This window comes from Mustela erminea, chromosome 6 (genome assembly GCF_009829155.1).
Source record: "Mustela erminea isolate mMusErm1 chromosome 6, mMusErm1.Pri, whole genome shotgun sequence".
Taxonomy (NCBI): Eukaryota; Metazoa; Chordata; class Mammalia; order Carnivora; family Mustelidae; genus Mustela; species Mustela erminea.
In genome coordinates this window covers 78,621,289-78,641,745 of record NC_045619.1, presented here as the reverse complement: position 1 = coordinate 78,641,745, position 20,457 = coordinate 78,621,289, and the positions used below count along the sequence as shown (strand labels likewise).

The window sequence follows — 20,457 nt, the reverse complement described above, 5'->3', positions numbered from 1 at the left end:
TGAAATTAGAATGCTTTGAAACCCCGCGGAGTTGCACATTTCCTCTTGGAAAAATGGATAGCTTCTTGGCAATTGGATGGTACATGACAGGCCACTCAGCTGTTGGAAAATGTACAAGTTGGACGGAGGTTTACCTGGAAAATACAGAAAATGCCAAGGGGCACATGGCCTAATGCCACTAATTGCTGGTATGAAGTACTTTTAGCAAAAGAATCTTTCATTAGGCAATGTCCTTTATTATGTTTTTATTTTGCAGTTATCTCTGCAGTTCATTTCAATATAAATAAAACTGAATTGGGCTCTGATCTTTTGTCTTTAGCAGACTGGAAGCTCTGAGTGCTCTTTGAGTGTATGTGAGAAAGCTTTAAAGAGATAAGAGTTCAGGGTCTCTACTATGAAATCCAAACCTTGGTTATCATAGTTTTGATACCTATGGTGATTACAGGTCTCTGGCTTTAAAAAAAAAAAACAAACAAAACAAAAAACAAAAAACACCTATATCCATAGGGTTGTATGTGTTGTGTGTTGTGAAGAATAGAAGTGTTACAGGTTTTTGTATTGCCAAGTTAGTCTGTGGTTAAATTTAATTCACCTGCATATTTAGCCTGACAGAGTTAGAGTAGCTCTTGAATGGGTATGTGTGATCTGCATCTTCTGTGTGCTAAGGCCTTGTTAACAAGCAGTTTAACAAAGAAGTTGTTAAGCAGTTTGTGGCCCACAGAATGACGCTTAGCAGCAGGGGACCCCTAGAGAATGTTAGCCCAACTGACTTCACAAATCGGTATCTCTCCTGGGTTTTGGTGATCAAAGGATTTCTGACTTCCCTGGGCAGGTTCACACAAGAAGTACCTTTTCATAGGGATCCTGCAATGCCACGGTAATCTTCGCGTAGGAACTAGAGTGGATTTGGAGAAAGTATTTGTAATTAGGGGTATGACCTTGGACTTCATGTTCAATGGCAGGCACTGAAAATTATTCTGTTTTCTATTTGCATGATTTTGATTTGGCTTGGTGACTTTGTCCAAGAAAATGATTAATAATGGGAACCAGACCAGAACTGATGTATAGTTATAATGTCCGTTATGTATCTGATTGAACTCCTTCTCCTCAACCCCCTTTAATCCTTATTCCCCTCTGACTTGCCTATGTCGTATTTCCATTTTAGTGCAATCGTCTTTCAGTCACATAAGACTCAAGACTGTCTTTGACCCAGTTTCCCCCTTTCCTATTGGTTCCTTTTACTTCATCTCCCCAAGCCACCATGTTTAGGCTCTCTTAGTAGCAGTGGACTAAAAGGGCCCTCCTAGGTTCCTGTTCTATTTCCTGACCATCCCTGTTGTATTAATTCTCTTTGAGACCGTCGGTGGCACTCTGTTCACATGCCCTTTGTCTCTTCCTGTCACCTTATGAGAGTTAAGCACAAAGTCTCCTGCCTGATGTGTCTAATTCTTGACAATGGCATTCGGTGCTCCTGTTGCCTTCTGTTGTTGCTTCTGTCTTCCAGCGAAACTCTTGACTCTTCTCTGCCTTTGGACCTTCATATACTGTGCTGACTTACTAAGCTTTGTAGGGAAAAATAGTAAAGGCTCATTTATGGCAAGGTATATGGCAAGGTCAATCAAAATAGTAATCCTTAGCTGTCCTGGATGCAGCCTATAGCACAGCAGAAAGTAAGTGATTCTTAAATGGCCAGAATAGCATAGCAAAATAATAAAGCTGCTTTTAATTTGCAAAATACCTTCACACATTGTACGTTATCTTATTTAACCAGTGATTACTGTACTCACAGAAGGAATGTGCAAGCCTTTGTTCATAGCATAATGATTCTATATACTTTTACCCTTGATCTTAGCCAAAAGGCCGAGAAGCAATTCTGTATACTCTGTATACTTTTAAACAAATTTTTTTCAAATTGTAGTTGCCTAATTTGCAGAACATAAAACAAATTAAAAGATTTGGAGGTTGCTGGTTGTGGGCAAAGAGAAAAGGCTACTTAATAAGCAGCAGGAATTAAAAAATCAATCATGACAGTAGGGAGGGAAAAACATATAAAAAGTTTGTCAGCCATCTTAAATCCATGAGTGTGGGGCCATGTGATTCCAGACATAAGCTTTTCATTGAAAGAGAGCTCTAACCTTACTTTCTAGTGGAGGAATTCGGTTCCCAGGTCACACCCAGCTGGATGGCTGGGTTAGATTCCTGAAGCCTGTGTTCTTTCTACTGTTCACTTTCTACTGAGAATGAAAGCAAATTAGCAGCCAAAGGCTAAATCACATACAGTACACACATAGCACCACTCAAGAAAGCAAGGAATTGTATAACAGAATTTGGAAATACTCTTGTCATCATGGATACATTTTTTTTTTAACTTCTAATGTGTAGTTGAATAAATTCAGTTGCCTCTTTTTGGTATTTCCTGGAATCACTCAGTAATGGCCTTTAACTATGGGGATGAATGAATAAATGGAATAAATTAATCTGGAAGTAAATTTCATGAGGAACCCCTCCTTACATCACGGTGTTGGATAAATAAGGCCATGTTCTGACAAGTTGACAAGGGTCAGCTTACAGCCAGTCATATATTGGGTTCTCACAATTGTTGCTTTGCCTAAGACACCTGGAAATACCCTGGTGTGTAGACCCTTACGCACCACGTGTGTCTCTGGGTGGGTGTGGGCTCACACACATGCACACAAGCTGGTACTGGAGATTTTAGGGAGGGACTGGTTAGAAGCTGATTCTAAGAGATCTGGGAATGGAGGCTAATAGTTTGTCAAAATTGTTTGCCCTTCAAAAGGTTAGACAACCTCCTGACCTCAAAAAGAAGATGAAATTCACATGTCAACCTTGTTTTGTTATTAATGAGTTGTTCTTATTCTGGATGTTGCTGATCAGCTTCAAGAAAATGTTCCCACTAATTAACAGTGGAAGTAATAATGCCAACTGACACATGTCGATACTAACTAATTCTGTATATTCATGCCGTTCCTTTCTTCAAAACTTTCCCATACTGGGGCGCCTGGGTGGCTCAGTGGATTAAGCCTCTGCCTTCGGCTTAGATCATGATCTCGGGGTCTTGGGATCGAGTCCCGCATCCAGCTCCCTGCTCGGCAAGGAGTCTGCTTCCCCCCTCTCTCTCTGTCTGTCTCTCTGCCTGCTTGTGATCTCTCTCTCTCTGTTTAATAAATAAAAAATCTTTAAAAAGCAAACAAAAAACAAACAAAAAAACTTTCCCATACTTACACTATCTTTGAAAGAAAAATAGTTGCCATAAGATAAGACCTCATGATCGCTGACTTGGGAGAGGTCTGAAGGCTTCAAGGCTGAGTTTACTGAATGCTGAAGCCCCAGATCCTATTCCCTAAGTATTGCTCTAGCCCTTGGGTCAGATGTTCTCTTGACAATTATATGATGATTGAGAAGTCCTACACCTGCAAGCTGTTTGTCTTTGAGTCTTTTTACATGGTGAGAAGTAGCTGTTTAACTGTTTTGAAGGGAAGAGGGAGAAAAGGGATAAAGGAGGGAAATGAAACTCTTCCACCGTCTGTTTGGCGGCACGGAGCACCCCCAGGATAATCCTTGTCTTTCTAAGAAAAAAGTACCTCATTTCTCTCTGCCCAATCTCAGGCTTCTTTCTCCCCTCCCTTGTGTCCGTGCTCTTTTCTTCTGCCATTCATTTCTCTCCTAGATTCTTCTAACTGGCTTTTAGTCTTCTCTTCAAATTGTGTCTGCAAGGACCTCCTAACCTGCTCTGATTTGGTTCAGATTCCTGCGTGCTGCGCTGACCTCGAGGACATCTTTGACTGTGCTGGTAGCTCTTAAAGGTGCCGCTTCCTCTGCACGTTTCCTTAAGGCTCAGACTCTGAAACCTGAACAGACCCATTCCTGAAAACTGTTTTACTTTTTTCCCTGCATGATGAGACTTCTTAACATCCAGAATTACAAAGAGACATTGGCGAGGTGGGGCCTCTACTGATTCATTTCCCTAGGAGGGGCAAACCTAGCACAGAATTGGTTCTTACATAATTGTCATTCACATATGATTAAGTTCATTCAGTTAAATTACAGCATTTCAAGACCAGGAAGTAAACCTGCCTCACAATAACCACAGAATACTAAGCTATTTTGGCTTTTTATTCTATTTATTTAGAGCATCTATCATGGTGTCTTGCCCACAGTTTTTTTTTTTTTTTTTAAATAAATATTTTAAAAATACCATGTTTAGTTTAGCTAGGTTAGGTAAGAGAATATAAAAATACACACTCCCAAATGGTTCCCATAAAATCATGTGTAGTGTTTGTGATCATGAGGAAGAGGAAGATGATAAAAGGAATGAAGCAAAATGTAAAAAATCGATGAGTCTGGGTGAAAGCTACATAGGAGTCCCTTACTCTTCCACCTTTTCTGAAATTTGAAATTACATCAAAATACAAATTTGCAAAAATAAAATACAAAATTAATAAAGGACGGGGCACAGGACAGGGCCACTCTTGTGCATCTAAGTGTGGGTCTGCAAAAAAAACAAATCTTGAGAAAGTTTCTCTGTCATAAGCCCAGCTTTGAGCAGCTCTATTCCCATTATAATCCAGTTCATTTGTATATCTGATTTGTGTCCTTACATCACATGACCAACCTAAAATGACAAGGCCTAGAAACGAAATTAATGATGTTTCTCTATTAGATCCAATTCCTGGTTTCGTGTTTGGTCTAATAGGTGGTATTTTGGCAGATGAGACATAACCGCATTCACATGTCACCAGGAAGCCCCTAATCATGACCCAGAGCATAAGTCATGTCCAGGTTCCCCTCTCGTCGTGTTGTCAAAGCACATACCCTACAGTAGTGTACATGCCTAGAGTAAGAGTTAGCAGTGGGGGCAAGTTTATCATTTTTATTACTTTAACATTTTAGAAAATGCAGGAACCATGCTCAGCAGTCCCCTGCTTTCCTATGACTCAGTACAAGATGATGATATACTCAAGAATCTGAGGGTCTCTGAACAGGTAATTTTTAAACAGAAAAGAAAAAGCCGTATTCAAATTTGTGTGTTCTCAAGTAAAGAAGTAGCTAGTGGCGTTGTAGTGTCTCTCACTACAGCCTGGTTGAGTGAAGGTCATGCTGTGTCACTTTTCTTTTTCTAATTTTTTTTTTTTTTTTTTTTTTTTTGTCCTCTCTGAGACCTTGCTAACAAATGGAATGTTTTGTCATTTTAAGTTACTGTCTCCTGATACAAAGCAAACAGAGGCCTTCTCCGGAGAACAGATTCTGAATCAACAGCTCATGCGGCCGGCCGTTGAATTTTTATAATCCTTCTTGGCCTGTATGCTCACTTTGCCTGCTCTGGGCCATGCGGCCTGTCCCCGGACGGTCCGTCATGTGTCACGGCTGTGGCGCAGGCACACTGCTAAGATGGTGGCAAAAAAGGGAACTTGTCCTATCGGGTTCCACCTCTAGGAGGCAGTGATGGGTAAGGGTTTAAGATCACAGGCCAGTTCTAAGGCCACTGCTTGTTAACTGACCTTCAGACAGTTGTCCTGTGGCAGATCGTTGTGGGCTCAGTTTCCCCTCTCTGTGAATCGAGATACACCCTCTTTGGGCTGCTTGATATGGGGATTAAACACCAGAACACAAATCGTGCCAGGCCGACTCAGAGGAGTAAGGTAGCTGTCAGAGCACCAACAGATCAAACCAGAAACCTTGCCTGGGATAACAAGGACTTTGTCTCTCATGTTCCTCCAGTTGGACCCTCCATGTTGTTAGTGGACAGCAGTCCTCCGTGTAGACTGTGGAGAGGCTGGGATGAATATGGGGAGGGCAGGCTCGAGGCGTGGCCAGCCCCTCTAGGTGATGGGGAGGAGGTAGACTGTGTCATCTAGTGCTCATGTTGATTTACCTTAATTAGGAGAGTAATTGTACTTTTTTTTTTTTTTGGCAAAAGGCTAATCAAGGAATACAGCTAAGGAATACAGCTGTAAAAGGGATTCAGATCTTTGGTAATCTGCATCTTTGTACTAGTTTGGAAAATCCATGATTTGTCTTAATTTGTGGTATTTTTTCTTGTTTTATAATATGGTGACATTTAATTTTTAGGTTCTGTTTAAAATCTATGCTCTTTGTGGGGCGCCTGGGTGGCTCAGTGGGTTAAGGCTTCTGCCTTCGGCTCAGGTCATGATCTCAAGGTCCTGGGATCGAGCCCCGCGTCGGGCTCTCTGCTCAGCAGGGAGCCTCTTCTCTCTCTCTCTGCCTGCCTCTCTGCCTACTTATGATCTCAGTCTTTCAAATAAATAAAAAAATTTAAAAAAATCTTAAAATCTATGTTCTTTGTAAGTTTCCGCAGAGCAGGTACTGTAGTGTCTCAGCCAGGTTTGGCAAGGTTTGGCAAGGACCAAATGAACATATTTCAAGATTCAGGTTAAAATTACATTGAAGTCCGGCCCTCCTTCTCTCCTGGTGGGGTTTTTGGGTTACTAATTAAGTTCTTAAACTCTAGTTCTCTTCTCTTGACATGTGGGAGTTGCTTTTTCTAAAACAAAAGGGAAAGACTAGATCCAAGAAATTTTCTGACCTTCATTAACACATCCCTTTTTACTGAGGACTAAGGAATGTGCCTTAGTTTAGAGAGCCTTTCTTAAGTCAAGATGGGAATGAATTGCACCTGTGTGAAATGACGACTTATTTAAAAGGTCATAACCTCCCAGTGATAGTGGAGGAAATGAGGTCATCTTTACTTTTTGTTCAGCATGAAGGAGTTAAATCTTTAGTTGGAATCATATCTAACGACCGTGTGACATCGCTCCTTCTTCTACTAAAGATTGTGGGCATTGGGTGTTTGGCTTTCCATTTGTTGACTATTACAAGTTTAATTTCTTACGTCCTTTAACTTATAAAAGGGGAACCATATGTTTTAATAATCAGGTTGTGATAGGTAACACATTCTGGTACTGTAAGTAGAGTTGCGTTTGACATAAATGAAAAAGGGCTTGGTCTCAGGCTCCACTGCCTTTCCTACTTGTTTCGGCAGGCGAGAGAATTTTTTAAGGCAGAACAACTTTTGGAAGTCTGAGGAGTTATCTGGCTTTTAGCTGTGTGACCTTGGCCAAGTCACTTCACTTCCTGCAGCCTTGTTTTCTTCGAACCGGGGTCAAACTAATCATGTATACTTTTTCTCGTGAGGGGAAAGGAGCAGGTATAAAGTTGCGTTCTGAAAGCTGATTCTGAAAGTCTTGTGTCTTTTTTTCCTTGGTGCCTTGGGAAGAGGGAGGATGTTAAGAATCAGAAGACACTTAACAAGGAACTTCAGTGCTGCTAACACAGTTCCTGGGCTGTCGGGCAGGGACAATTGTGTTGACACCTTTTACAGCCCTTCCCTCTGAGGAAGACTGTTCATCCAGAACTAGATTTACATTGCCCAGGAGCTGGCTGCTAGCATGTCACACACATAGTAGGTACTGTGTAACTTTTCAGTGAGTGCCTGGTAGTAATGCAGTTCAACACTAATGGGCACCTCACTGGATTTTATTTTTGCCTTGTGCTTGGATTCAGTACTTCTGTTGAAGGAACTCATTAATGAACTATTTGGCTGACTCTAGCCCATTGATAGTGAAGGCTTTGGATTGAACGTACTATAGAAGGATTTAACTGCTCTTTCCACTCATTGAGTAAACTCATTTTGCTGTCTCTTGAAACTTGATCAGAACCCGGAAACCCAAGCAGTCTGCCCCCGTGGACCCATTCTGCACACGGAGTGGTGCCTCTTGAGAACAATGACTAGAAACCTGGCAAGTGGGGTGGCGTTCTCTGGAGCCGTTTTTCGTGGCCCACAGCGCGGGCGAGGCAGGGGGAGGTGCAGGCCCTCACACTTCTTTCTTCGACTCCTAGGACTTCACAAGGATTTCATTTGTGGGAAAGTTAGTCAGCAAAGCCGATTTCTTGAGAACCTTTCTAATGAATAGTGTGTTAGAGGCACTTTTTAAAGGCAACTGGAACTAAGCTAATTTGGGGAGCATTTTCTGAAATGCTGAGTCGTGAAGGGGGCTGTTTCCAAATTGTGGCCCTAGATTTTTTTTTTTTTTAAGATTATTTATTTATTTATTTGATAGACAGAGATCACAAGTAGGCAGAGAGGGGGTAAGCAGGCTCCCTGCTGAGCAGAGAGCCCCATGCAGGACTCGATCCCAGGGCCCTGAGATCATGACCTGAGCCGAAGGCAGAAGTTTAATTACTGAGCCACCCAGGTGCCCCTTAAATTGTGGCCCTAGATTTTAAGGTTCCATGGGCCTGAGAGTTGTGAGGGTGATGACACCAGTAATTCGGTTACTTTCTCTAGGCCCAGCTGTGTTTAAACAACATTCAGTAAAAGTTCTTGGAGGGTAAGAATAGTGCCTTTGGGTTTTAATTTGTTTTTTCTTGTGTGTCTACAGCAGCCATTGTTTGATGTCCTGTGACTGAGAAACCGACCTCTTCACTTGATTCTTATGCCTTTGGAGATGGAGCCCAAAATGAGCAAACTCGCCTTTGGGTGTCAGAGGAGCTCCACGTCGGACGATGACTCTGGCTGCGCGTTGGAGGAGTATGCCTGGGTGCCCCCAGGCCTCAGACCAGAGCAGGTGAGAACTGCTCATCCTGTGTGTTCTGTTTTCCAAGGGGATATAAGACTTTTAAGAATTGCTTTAAAAAAAATATATATATATATATATATAGAGAGAGAGAGAGAGAGACCATTACTACCACACTGACACCCTACCCTTCTCAGTCCTTACTTACTCTTTGGATAGTATAAATTTTTGCCTTTTAAGGTCATCCTTAATTTCTTTTTTTTTTTTTTTTAAGATTTTATTTATTTATTTGACAGACAGAGATCACAGGTAGGCAGAGAGGCAGGCAGAGAGAGAGGAGGAAGCAGGCTCCCCGCTGAGCAGAGAGCCCGATGCGGGGCTCGATCCCAGAACCCTGGGATCGTGACCCAAGCCGAAGTCAGAGGCCTTAACCCCCTGAGCCACCCAGGCACCCCATCATCCTTAATTTCTTAATGAAAGTTTTCAGTCCTTTGGACTCCTGAATCCAGAAGCCCTCCAGTTATGCTGTTTTTGCTCAGGAATGACCTCCAGAGCTCTGGTCATGCATTTGTTATGTGGCTGTCTGACATGTGTATTCAGAGAGTGAGAGGAACTTAACCTTTGAAAAAACAGTAACAACAGAAAGGTAATGAAAGAGGAACATTTCCATGTTCTCAGCAACACTTTTGCTTTGGAACAGAAGAAATAGCTGTAAGAAGCCATCTGAAGTATTACTGCTTAGACATTGGATCTTTGATAACCTGACACATAAAATAACAATACAGACAATGCACAAAATTAGCTGCCCCCTCCCCTCGCCACTTCACAGCACGGTGACACATTTTTTTAAGTGTATGCATATTTTTCTTTTCCCGATAGCCTTATAATGATGAGCTTATTAAGCACTGATGATGACAGATACTCTTATAAGGGTGAAGCCATAGTTTTGAAGTAACAGGTGCAGGTTGGGTGTGTGGTTGCTCCTGACTTATGGTGAGGAACTCTTCTGAGAATAGGGGCTCCTGATTCACGCTGGGCCTGACCCGTGCCGATGTAGCTGCTGCTCCGTGGGTCCTTCTAGCTGGAAAGGCTTCTGTGGCCGATACAATGGGGAGAGAGGGCAGCGGGCTGGCCCCCGGGTTAGGAAAGCCATATTTTGGCAAACTGCTCACTAGGAGAAAACCCCCTCTTCCAGCTTTGGGTCGGGGAGGTTTTGTGTGATACTAAGATCCTGAGGTGGACAGGCCCCCGATTCCCCGATCTCCTTTTCCCTTTTCCCTCAGCTAGCTTTCATTCTTTCTCAGTGCTGCAGTATACTCTGCGCTACTCAGCGAAGGGATATTCCTTAATATCCCTTAAGGAATTAATACTTAATTCCTTAAATACAACAGAAAATAAAAACCCCAAACAAAAATTGAGTCCTCCTCTCAGAGTGACCCAAGTACAGCTCAGTGTGGCTCCCCTCCAGTTTCCGTAGGGAAATGGACTTCAGGTATTTAGAAAATAACACCCAGGGAAGCAAAGAAAGCTGATGCTTGGGAGAACCTGATAAGGGAGAGTTGACAAAGTTTAACAAACCAGCTTTTGTCTTTGTAACGCGTAACATTCAGAGAGCAGATGCAGCGTGCTTGTGGAGTGGCTGGGTTGGGGACAGTGTCACACAGCCTGTGTGGTCATCGACAGCATTCCCCTGCACCGTTTCTTGGCTGACCCTTGGGAGACTGGCTGAGGAATAGTAGCATTAACTGTGCACATTTTATGGTGCATCATTTATGATGCTCCTAATTGTCACTACAAATTACATTCCTGAAGAGCAATTTAGCAGCTGGGGGCTGGCTGTTCGAAGGCTTGCAGCTCTGCTGCGTTGGCTCAGCTGGTCTTCTCATTAGCTATAAGAGGCCAAGCCCTGTAGCTGAAGGGAAAGGTAACTTTTAAAGATGGAATATAAACTAAGATGTTCCCTTCCTGTATGCTGATGCCTTTTTCTTTCCATCTCTTCCTCAGATCCAGCTCTATTTTGCGTGTTTACCAGAGGAAAAGGTTCCTTATGTTAACAGTCCTGGAGAGAAACATCGAATTAAACAGCTTTTGTATCAGTTGCCACCACATGATAATGAGGTAAACTGACAGGAAGAAGGCTAATTAAAAAAAAAAAAAAATACACCCTAAACATTGAGATGCCTCTCATAAACTCTACCTCCTCATTGGCTAGGGCTCTTTGGCCTTTCTTCAGTTAAAATTTGGCTTCAGACTACAGCTTTCCATTCTTTAAGAGAGAAAAGAGTGTCAGTGCAATAAACTTAACAACAAGTTGGTTTTTATAGTTTGCCGCCACCCACCACTTATCAGGAGCCTACAAATTCTTGGGATTTCCCTGCCCTTTCATCCAGAGTCCTGGCTTTCTGATAGTCCAGGCCTGCAGTTGGGTTCCTGTAGAATGTGGAGTGTGTGTGGCAAGTAATAAGTTTAAACCTTTTGTAGAAAGGTTAATGTCTTACTTTTTTTTTTTTTTTTAAGTGTCTCTGATAAAAATTTAAACATTCCCTGTTTTTTTAAAAGCTAGTTCCTTCAAATTGCACTTCCCCTTTTGCTAGAGAGCAGCAAGATTGGGTGTCCTTGTAAAGGTATGGTACCATTTTTAAATCGGGGATTCACGGGACACGGCAGTTCAACTTGCTTTTTCCTGAAACTCGAACTCTGGAAATGAATTGGCGAGGGGGACCGTGCGCTCCAGTGTGGGGCTGGTTTTCCTGTCTCCGAAGGTGCGGTATTGCCAGTCTCTGAGCGAGGAGGAGAAGAAAGAACTGCAGGTGTTCAGTGCTCAACGGAAGAAAGAAGCACTTGGAAGAGGAACGATCAAGCTTTTGTCCAGAGCAGTGATGCATGCCGCGTGTGAGCAGGTAGCCCTCCTGGGATGAGGCGTGCGTGGGAGTGATGTGGCCAGAGTGAGCTTGGGGGTAGGTGACAGGGCTAGCACAGGCATGGGCCCCCAAAGCCTCCCCAAAATAAAAAGCAGCCTAGCTTTTTATTAAGTGGATGTTCATGTTTATAATTCTACGCTGCTGTGTATACGTGACGGGGGGAGTCTGTCTGGCCTTACGTAAACATCGGGTGACATCCTGCCTTTCTAGGACCTCGGCATGGAGGGAGGTACAGGGGCACACCTAGCGTTCAGAACTACAGAAGCCTAATGAAGACCTTCAGATGGGCACTGGCTCAGAGCAGGGAATGTATCCTGTGAGAGGCTGGCTCAGAAAAACGACTTACTGGAAGTTGGGTGAAAACATTCCTCGAAACAGTCTAGTGTGGCAGATGTATCTGAGGCATGTTCGTTCCAGCTGAGAATCAGAAATAATCCAGCATTAAAGAGCTATTTAATCACCAACAGGAGGGGGCAAAAATAAAAGCTTTCTTGACAAAATGGGATTTAGTGTCAAGTGGGAAAGGCTGAGAATCCAGTCATCAAAGAAGGATCATCCCAATTCCAACTCCTTTTGTTTTTAGTGTGGGTTGAAGATAAACGGAGGTGAAATTGCAGTGTTTGCCTCTCGTGCGGGCCCTGGAGTGTGCTGGCACCCTTCCTGTTTTGTCTGCTTCACCTGTAACGAGCTGCTGGTCGACCTCATCTATTTTTACCAGGATGGAAAAATTCACTGTGGCAGGCACCATGCTGAACTGCTCAAACCACGGTGTTCAGCATGTGATGAGGTAAAAAAAAAAAAAAAGTTTATCCCTTAACACTGGAAAAAATGAGCTTCTAGTAAGCCAACATTCCACTGTTCACATCTAAGCAAAATAAAATATGTCCTGCTTTTGCTGTTTATTTTTAAGATGACCTTATGTATTCATATAATGGAATAATATGTAGCTAATAAAGAGAAGGCAGCGGGTGTCTTTGAGCATTGATAAGTAGGATGTCCTTGATGGATTGTGAGAGGAGAAAAACAAGTTGCAAGTAGAGTGTGTGGTAGATAATCTTCTTTTTGTTAAATGGAGAAATAGATTCTGTACATATCTGTATACACACAGAAATAGTATGGAAAGACATACACTGACTTAACAGTGGTTACCCCTGGCATGTAGAAAGGGGTGGTGGTGTGAAAGGAATTTTGTTTTTAAGCTTTTTATTTTAAAGTAATTTTAGATTTATGGAAGAGTTGGAGAGATGACAGAGAGTTCTGTAGACCCTCCCTTCAGCTTTCCCTACTGTTAACATGTTGATGTATGCATCAAAACTAAGAAATTAACATTGGTCTAATACCATTAACTACACTTCAGACTTTAGATTTCCAGTTTCTCTGCTAATGTCTCTTTTCTAACCCAAGATCCAATCTTAGGTACCTCATTGCATTCTCTCCTCAGTCTCCTTTAATCAGTGACTGTAAACTTTTAGTGTTTAGTTTTGTACATTTATTTTTTTAAGTTTGTTTTTTTTTTAGTACTGTGCTATCTGAAATGTTTTTGAGGGGCACCTGGGTGGCTCACTTAAGCATCTGACTTTTGGTTTCAGCTCAGGTCATGGTGGTCAGGGTCATGAGATCAGTCCCTACATCGGGTCCCTGTGGAGTTTGCTTAAGACTCTCCCACCTGACCCCCGACCCCCCACCCCATGCTTGTGCTCTCTCTCACTCTCTCAAATCTTCTATTTTTTTGAAACCAAAATTAAAGAAAATAGTCTCTAATCTGGAGATGACCATCAGGTCGAATGAAGCATTATCTACAAGTGCTGTTCACATAATGCAGCATCTGGATAGCTGTAACTGGTGATTCTACAGACTTTAAATGAGTTTTCTATTAAAATACAGAACACTAAATTATTTCAATGCTAACATATTCTTTGCAAGATTATGCCATCAAAGTGTGATTGGAGGGCAAAAATATGACCAAATGAATTCTACCTAGTGTAGAAATCAATGTTTGTTAGTTTAAGCAGTCACTAAGTTTCTCTTTTTCATCATTTTTAATTTCTGCTCTTGCTTTGTATCTAAATTGAGTTAGATTTACGCTTGAAGCTGTAAGAAACAAGGTTAGCTAAGTGACTTTTTGAAGAGCTGCCGTCTGTCAGTTGCCCAGAAAACATACAGTTAGAATAGCTTGCTAATAAGGTTTTCTTCCTTCCTTTTTCTTTTTAAAGATAATTTTTGCTGATGAGTGCACAGAAGCCGAGGGTCGCCACTGGCACATGAAACACTTCTGCTGCCTTGAGTGCGAGACCGTCCTGGGAGGACAGAGGTACATAATGAAGGACGGACGCCCGTTCTGCTGCGGCTGCTTCGAGTCTCTGTACGCGGAGTACTGTGAGGCCTGTGGGGAGCATATTGGTGAGTGCATAGCCAGCCTACCTGCCCGGTCACATGCCCAGCAGTCTGTCTGCAAATGGCTAGTCTTTTTTTTTTTTTTTTTTACTATAACATATATAGTGAAATGTACAGATCGTAATAACTCTTTTGGTTTGTTGTGTTTTGACAAATGGATATATAATCAGTTCTCAGTATTTGTAATAGTTGTGTTCTATAAAGTTGCCTGAATTATTGAGTACAGAACCATTGTTCCTGGGAGAAATACAGGGTTGGGTTCCTACAAGCCTCTGGTCACATTTTCATCAGCTGATCAATATATAATCTTGTTTTTAATGTATGTTTTTGTTTGAAGGCATCTTATTTAATATACGTTGATTCATTCAAACTGACTTCCCAGCCAGTAGCACCGTAGCTCATGCCTGAATGAAGCTTCTCTAGGACACACATATTCTCTGGAAGACACAGCCCAGCCTTCTTGGGCTTAGGAACACTATCCAGCACTATGCCTGGGGGCCATTTTCAACAGGAGAATTAACAAAAAGCACAAACATGTGAAGAAAACACGATAATAGAAACTAGAAGAAAGAGAAAACAGACCCAGGCTATGTCAGTTGTTTAAAGAGCTGAGACAAAAGACAAGACGTTGCTTTGACCTAGCTGAGAACATGCTTCTCAGCTGGCTCCAATTTTTTGTCGTTCTGCATGTGCCTGCAAATTCCTTGAAAGCCCTGCAAGTGTTGATTTCGGTGTTACAAATAAATCTTAGCAAATAGGCAATTCAAAAATAAGCAATTTGCACATAGTAAGAATTAACTGTGCCGCAACCCTTTCAGACACAGAACATTCCCATCACCCTTCGAGTTCCCTCATACAAACAGTCCTGCCCATTTCTTCCTCCTCTAACTCGAGATCACACTGTAATCTCCTCCTCTGTCCTTTCCCAAAACAGGGGTGGACCACGCCCAGATGACCTATGACGGGCAGCACTGGCACGCCACAGAAGCTTGCTTCTCTTGCGCCCAGTGCAAAGCTTCTTTGTTGGGATGTCCCTTCCTTCCCAAACAAGGCCAGATTTACTGCTCAAAAACATGCAGCCTTGGTGAAGATGTCCACGCCTCTGATTCTTCTGACTCTGCGTTTCAGTCCGCTCGGTCTAGAGACTCCAGAAGAAGTGTCCGGATGGGCAAAAGCAGTCGGTCAGCCGATCAGTGTAGACAGTCCCTTCTCTTGTCCCCCGCTCTGAACTACAAGTTTCCTGGCCTGTCAGGCAATGCGGAGGACACCCTTTCTCGGAAGTTGGATGACCTGAGTCTCTCCAGGCAGGGAGCAAGTTTTGTCAATGAAGAATTCTGGAAAGGTAGAGTGGACCATGAAACCCCAGAAGACCCTGAAGAATGGGCTGAGCATGAAGATTACATGACGCAGCTCCTCCTCAAGTTTGGTGATAAAAGCCTCTTTCAGCAGCAGCCCAATGAGATAGATATTCGAGCCAGCGAGCATTGGATATCTGATAACATGGTTAAAACCAAGACCGAGTTAAAGCAAAATAACCAGAGCCTCGCAAGTAAAAAATACCAATCTGATATGTATTGGGCACAGTCACAGGACGGACTGGGTGATTCTGCTTATGGCAGCCACCCAGGCCCTGCAAGCAGCAGAAGGCTCCAGGAGTTAGATCTGGACCACGCGGCTGCGGGCTATAACCATGAGCAAACACAGTGGTATGAAGATTCCCTGGAGTGTTTGTCAGACTTGAAACCAGAGCAAAGCGTTCGAGATTCTATGGATTCTTTGGCTTTATCTAATATCACAGGTATGTAATCTAGGGATTATGGGTATTTGGAAAAAAGAACCACTAAACAATTTATTCAGCAAACTACGGTCCAGCAGTAGGGACTATGTTATTTAAAACTGCAGACCAAGGGAAGGAGGAAGTTTACCTTAAATGCAGAACACTAACAAAACAAACATGTGCATACGTGTGTGCATCTGTAGACATTTTAACGTAAGCTTTTTGAATAGATATTGTCCATATTTTAAACAGGAGGAAATGGATTTATTTGGTTAATGGAGTCTGCATCTTGTCTGAAAGATTCTGTACTCTTTGGATTGTGCTATATGAATTTCAAGATACTAAAACCAGCCTGTGTCCTTTATAAGCTCCTAGTATCTTTTATATTTTCCTGAATTGCCCTGTGACAACAGATAGCTCAAAAGAGCTGAATGGTTTTTTTACCCAGATTATAAAAGAACTTCACTTTGTTTCCAAAGCATATTCATATCAGTTATCTACATTTTACCCTTAACAATGATCCTGAGCTATGGAGAGCGGATATTACTTATTGAGTTTTATAAATGAAGAAACTTGAATTATCAGGAGGCTAAATGCCTAAATTGACATGTGTTTTTATTTTTTTAAAAGATTTTATTTATTTATTTGACAGAGATCACAGGTAGGCAGAGAGAGAGGAAGGGAAGCAGGCTCCCTGCTGAGCAGAGAGCCTGATGCGGGGCTTGATGCCAAGACCCTGGGATCATGACCTGAGCCGAAGGCAGAGGCTTTAACCCACTGAGCCACCCAGGCACCCCTTGACATGTGTTTTTAAAGGCAAGACTGAGCCTAGAACCCACCTTCCTGAGTGTCACATTTGCATTAAGTCTTTGGATACAAAACTATCACTGGCCCATGGCTAGCAAAGGCTTTGGCTCATTTTATAGTCAAGCTAATGACTTCGGTCTTCTCATGAAGGTTATGGTACTGTAATACAGCAAAGGCTTTGGTGGCTGCCCCTTGCCAGGCCTAACCCTGGCAAGGAGGGAGAAGGGAGCTACATTCCTGGTTTCTGTTGACTTGTCAAAGATGAGGCCTACAGCAAAGGGGAGTTGAGGAATGTGGGTGGGATGACACTCAGCATATCCTGTTTGCCAGGCCCTGTGGAAGGTATTTTAACACGTAGTATCAAAAGCAGACATCATTTGGTACACAAAGTGTTAGGGCTAAACATTCCTTGCCAATAACAGGCTGAGAAATAGGCTCCCTCTAGAAAGTAGGAAGTTACGTGGTCTCCAGTGGACAGTAGTCTGCACCATGCCTGAGTCCCTTACTGCCGGTTGGGCAATATTCATTTAACTTGCCTGGGCGTTGTTAAAAAAAAAAAAAGAAGGAGAGCATTACCCATTTTGAGAAAAGCTTTCTTCAAGTCAGATTAATCTGAAAGTAGCATAGCTCGTAGAGGTGAAGGGGGAAGGCTGGATGTGATGGTCCAGGTGCAGGGCCGGCCGACTTCTGGTAAAGGGCTAGACGGTACTTGTTGGAGCGCACGGTCTCTGCTGCAGCCACTCAGCTCTGCAGAAAGCAGTGGCCGATGATGCATAAGAGAATAGGTGTGGCTGTGTTCCCATGAGACTTTATCCCCAAATAGGTTGTGAGCCGAACACGGCCCTGGCGCTGGTGTGCTGACCTCTCACCTAGGTATAGAAGGACCATAACGGTGTGGCCCCGTGGAGGCAAAGGGAAAGATTGCTTTGAGAGATGTTCAGGTGAAGTAGTCTGGTTTTCATGTATTAAGAGGCAGAAGCTTCTACATGTCATGTTCTACATAAACTAATGAGACTTTTATGAAGCTTTGAAATTTGTGCTGCAAATGACAGGAGCTTCAACTATCGTCTGGCTCCAAAAGAGCTGGGCTTGTAAGAGGCTGTGCCCCTTGTATTGACAGAAGTCCGACCACCTCAGTTACGTATATATGCATGTCAGTCTTACCTGTGAGTGTTAGTCAGATATTGAAATTTGGGAGAATTTTCTTTGAAATGCTTCAAGTGGCTTGTTTGTAATAATTGTCTCGGCTTTTCTCCTAGGGGCGTCCGTGGATGGAGAAAGCAAGCCGAGACCCTCGTTGTATTCTCTGCAAAACTTTGAGGAGATGGAGGCAGAGGATTGTGAGAAAATGAGCAATATGGGGACTTTAAACTCCTCCATGTTGCACAGGAGTGCGGAGTCCTTAAAGAGTCTAAGTTCAGAGTTGTGTACAGAAAAAATCATGCCTGAGGAGAAACCGGTCCATCTGCCAGTGCTTCGAAGATCCAAGTCTCAGTCCAGACCACAGCAGGTCAAGTTTTCGGATGATGTCATCGACAACGGAAACTATGACAACATCGAAATCCGGCAGCCTCCAATGAGCGAGAGGACTCGAAGACGGGTCTACCATTTCGAAGAGAGGGGATCCAGGTCTCATCACCATCGCCGCAGGAGAAGTAGGAAGTCCCGCTCTGACAATGCTCTGAATCTTGTTACGGAACGAAAATACTCTCCCAAGGACAGACTGCGACTTTACACCCCTGATAATTACGAGAAATTTATACAGAATAAAAGTGCCCGGGAGATCCAAGCGTACATCCAGAATTCTGATCTGTACGGACAGTATGCCCACGCCACCTCCGATTACGCACTGCAGAACCCGGGACTGCCCAGGTTTCTGGGACTCTACGGTGAGGACGATGATTCCTGGTGTTCCTCCACGTCCTCCTCCTCCGACTCAGAAGAAGAAGGGTATTTTCTTGGACAACCAATTCCTCAACCCCGGCCCCAGAGATATGCCTACTATACTGATGACCTTTCGAGCCCGACTTCTGCACTCCCCACTCCTCAGTTTGGTCAGAGGACAACTAAATCCAAGAAGAAAAAGGGACACAAGGGCAAAAACTGTATTATTTCTTAACCTAGTAAGCTGTGGAGATCATGTTAAACTTTGCCATTAGCCATCTGGAATCATATCTTTTTTCTTCCATAGGAAAGTTGCTAAAATAGTTTAAAGTGCTTTGCCCATGTAAATGAGACTCCTGCTGCTGTTACAGTGTCAGATTAACATTTGGAAGGTGTGATTTCTCCAGTTTGCCCTTCTTGGATGGTGCCAGGTTGATGTGACATCTTGTGCCTGTCAGGTGCATTCCAGTTCTATGTAGCGGCTTTGGTCTCCAGTCCTCAAGAGAATCCTCCAGAAACTGTCCCGAGGTGATTGGATGGGGGTGTTGATTTCAGACAATGGAGAACTTCCGCCACCTTTGTAAAGCGATAGTGTTTGTCATTTGTCTACACCAGGTTGGCCCAGGTCCTGATCAGTCTGTCTTGTTGTGCGGCATGCACGTAGTCACACTGACCCACACAATACTGTGCATCCCATCGTACAAGACCACCTCGCCCCCTTTCAATTAGTCAGGTAAACATTGCATTGTATTTGCTCCAGCTACAGACTGAAAAAGACATTGCTGTTTATAATGTAGTATTTCATAGACTTAAGTGTATTCCTAATTTAACGGTGCAAATATTAATGTACATATGTACAGTTCAGATTTTAAAGCTGATATTTTTATATCCCTGAATTGCAAGACATTTGTTACACTGCAGTGCTAGATTTGTTGGGGAACCAGAAACAGCATTTATGGATGAAATGATTGCTTGTATTTTAGTCAGGGTTTATAAGCTTAGATGGTCAAATTTATATTGCCTAGTGATGGAAAGTTCACATTTTTTGATTTTTCAATATTAAAAAGGCTCTGTATGCATGGTGGGGCTATGTAAATACTCTTTAAAACTATGGCCCTATTAATCTTACGAGTGCTATTTATGGGTCAAGCAATGTAAACTGTATAAATGTAAAAACAAACCCATACATATCCCTGGAATATATGGTAAAAACAAGTAGAAGTTGTTTGGGTGAATGTTTTTTTCCCTTTTGGGGATGGTAGGGGGTGCCTTTCCCATTTTCAACAGAGTGGTGATTATTTCCTGGGAAGAGACCAAAACTTACAAGGATCTGCTGTATAGGGCAGAGGATTTTGTAGAATGATTATTTGAAGAGAGGCTATTCTGTTTTACCCTTCCCTTCTAGCTAATTTGTTGGTCTTGAACAGAAATTTTGAAAACTGGGCCTTTGGGTTATGTGTTTCCTTCGGAGGATGCTGTGCCAACTGACTGCTTCAAGTTTATGAGGTTCTGTCTTGAGGGCAAATTATCTTGCAGTTGAACTAATGAACTGATAATTTTGTTATGTGCCGTACTTGCACATATGTTTTAGTCCCAAGGTCCTAGTGTTATCTTGGACCTTTAGGAAGGTATTAAATAAATGCTTAATAAATAACAAACTACCTTTCTGAACACAGATGTTTGCAAACATATCCAGGTAACTTCCATTTTGCTCGTCTGTTTCGGCATGATTTATTTTGCCATTCTTCTACCGTTAACAGGCCACATTTGATCCCTGCAATAATTTTTTGCCCCTACTAATAGGTGGGAAATAGGACTTGAGGCACAGAGGCAAACTTGTCCATTATTTAGTGGAACGGCGAAAAGCTTTGTTAGGCCTTGGGGAAGGAGGACATGAATCCAGTGGCTAGACCAGCGGTCCAGCATCCTCTACACCCATCCCTAGATAGGGCAAGGCTTTGTGGCTGGGCTAGACAGAGCTCCTTCAGAAGCACGCAACGGGTGACAGCATGCCTACTCAACAACTCTACAATTTCCCTGGTCTGGTTCATTTTGAAAAATGTATCAGCAGTGAAAAGGAAATGCATGTACCTGGTAAAAACAAAATAACAGAACAGCT

At 42.8% G+C, this 20,457-nt stretch overlaps 1 protein-coding gene across 5 annotated transcripts in view; it reads left to right on the top strand.

Annotated features, from left to right (window-relative positions):
- PRICKLE1 (prickle planar cell polarity protein 1) overlaps nt 1-20,004 on the top strand; it is a 112,707-nt gene extending 92,703 nt beyond the window's left edge. For all 5 annotated transcript variants that reach the window (XM_032347928.1, XM_032347929.1, XM_032347927.1 and 2 more), the window contains exons 2-8: nt 8,421-8,606; nt 10,560-10,673; nt 11,318-11,455; nt 12,060-12,263; nt 13,690-13,876; nt 14,805-15,668; nt 17,714-20,004. In XM_032347928.1, the coding sequence (XP_032203819.1) occupies nt 8,475-8,606; nt 10,560-10,673; nt 11,318-11,455; nt 12,060-12,263; nt 13,690-13,876; nt 14,805-15,668; nt 17,714-18,573 (2,499 nt within the window). In that variant the 5' untranslated portion in view covers nt 8,421-8,474 and the 3' untranslated portion in view covers nt 18,574-20,004. The remainder of the gene's footprint in view (nt 1-8,420; nt 8,607-10,559; nt 10,674-11,317; nt 11,456-12,059; nt 12,264-13,689; nt 13,877-14,804; nt 15,669-17,713) is intronic.
- Nucleotides 20,005-20,457: the final 453 nt, after the last annotated feature.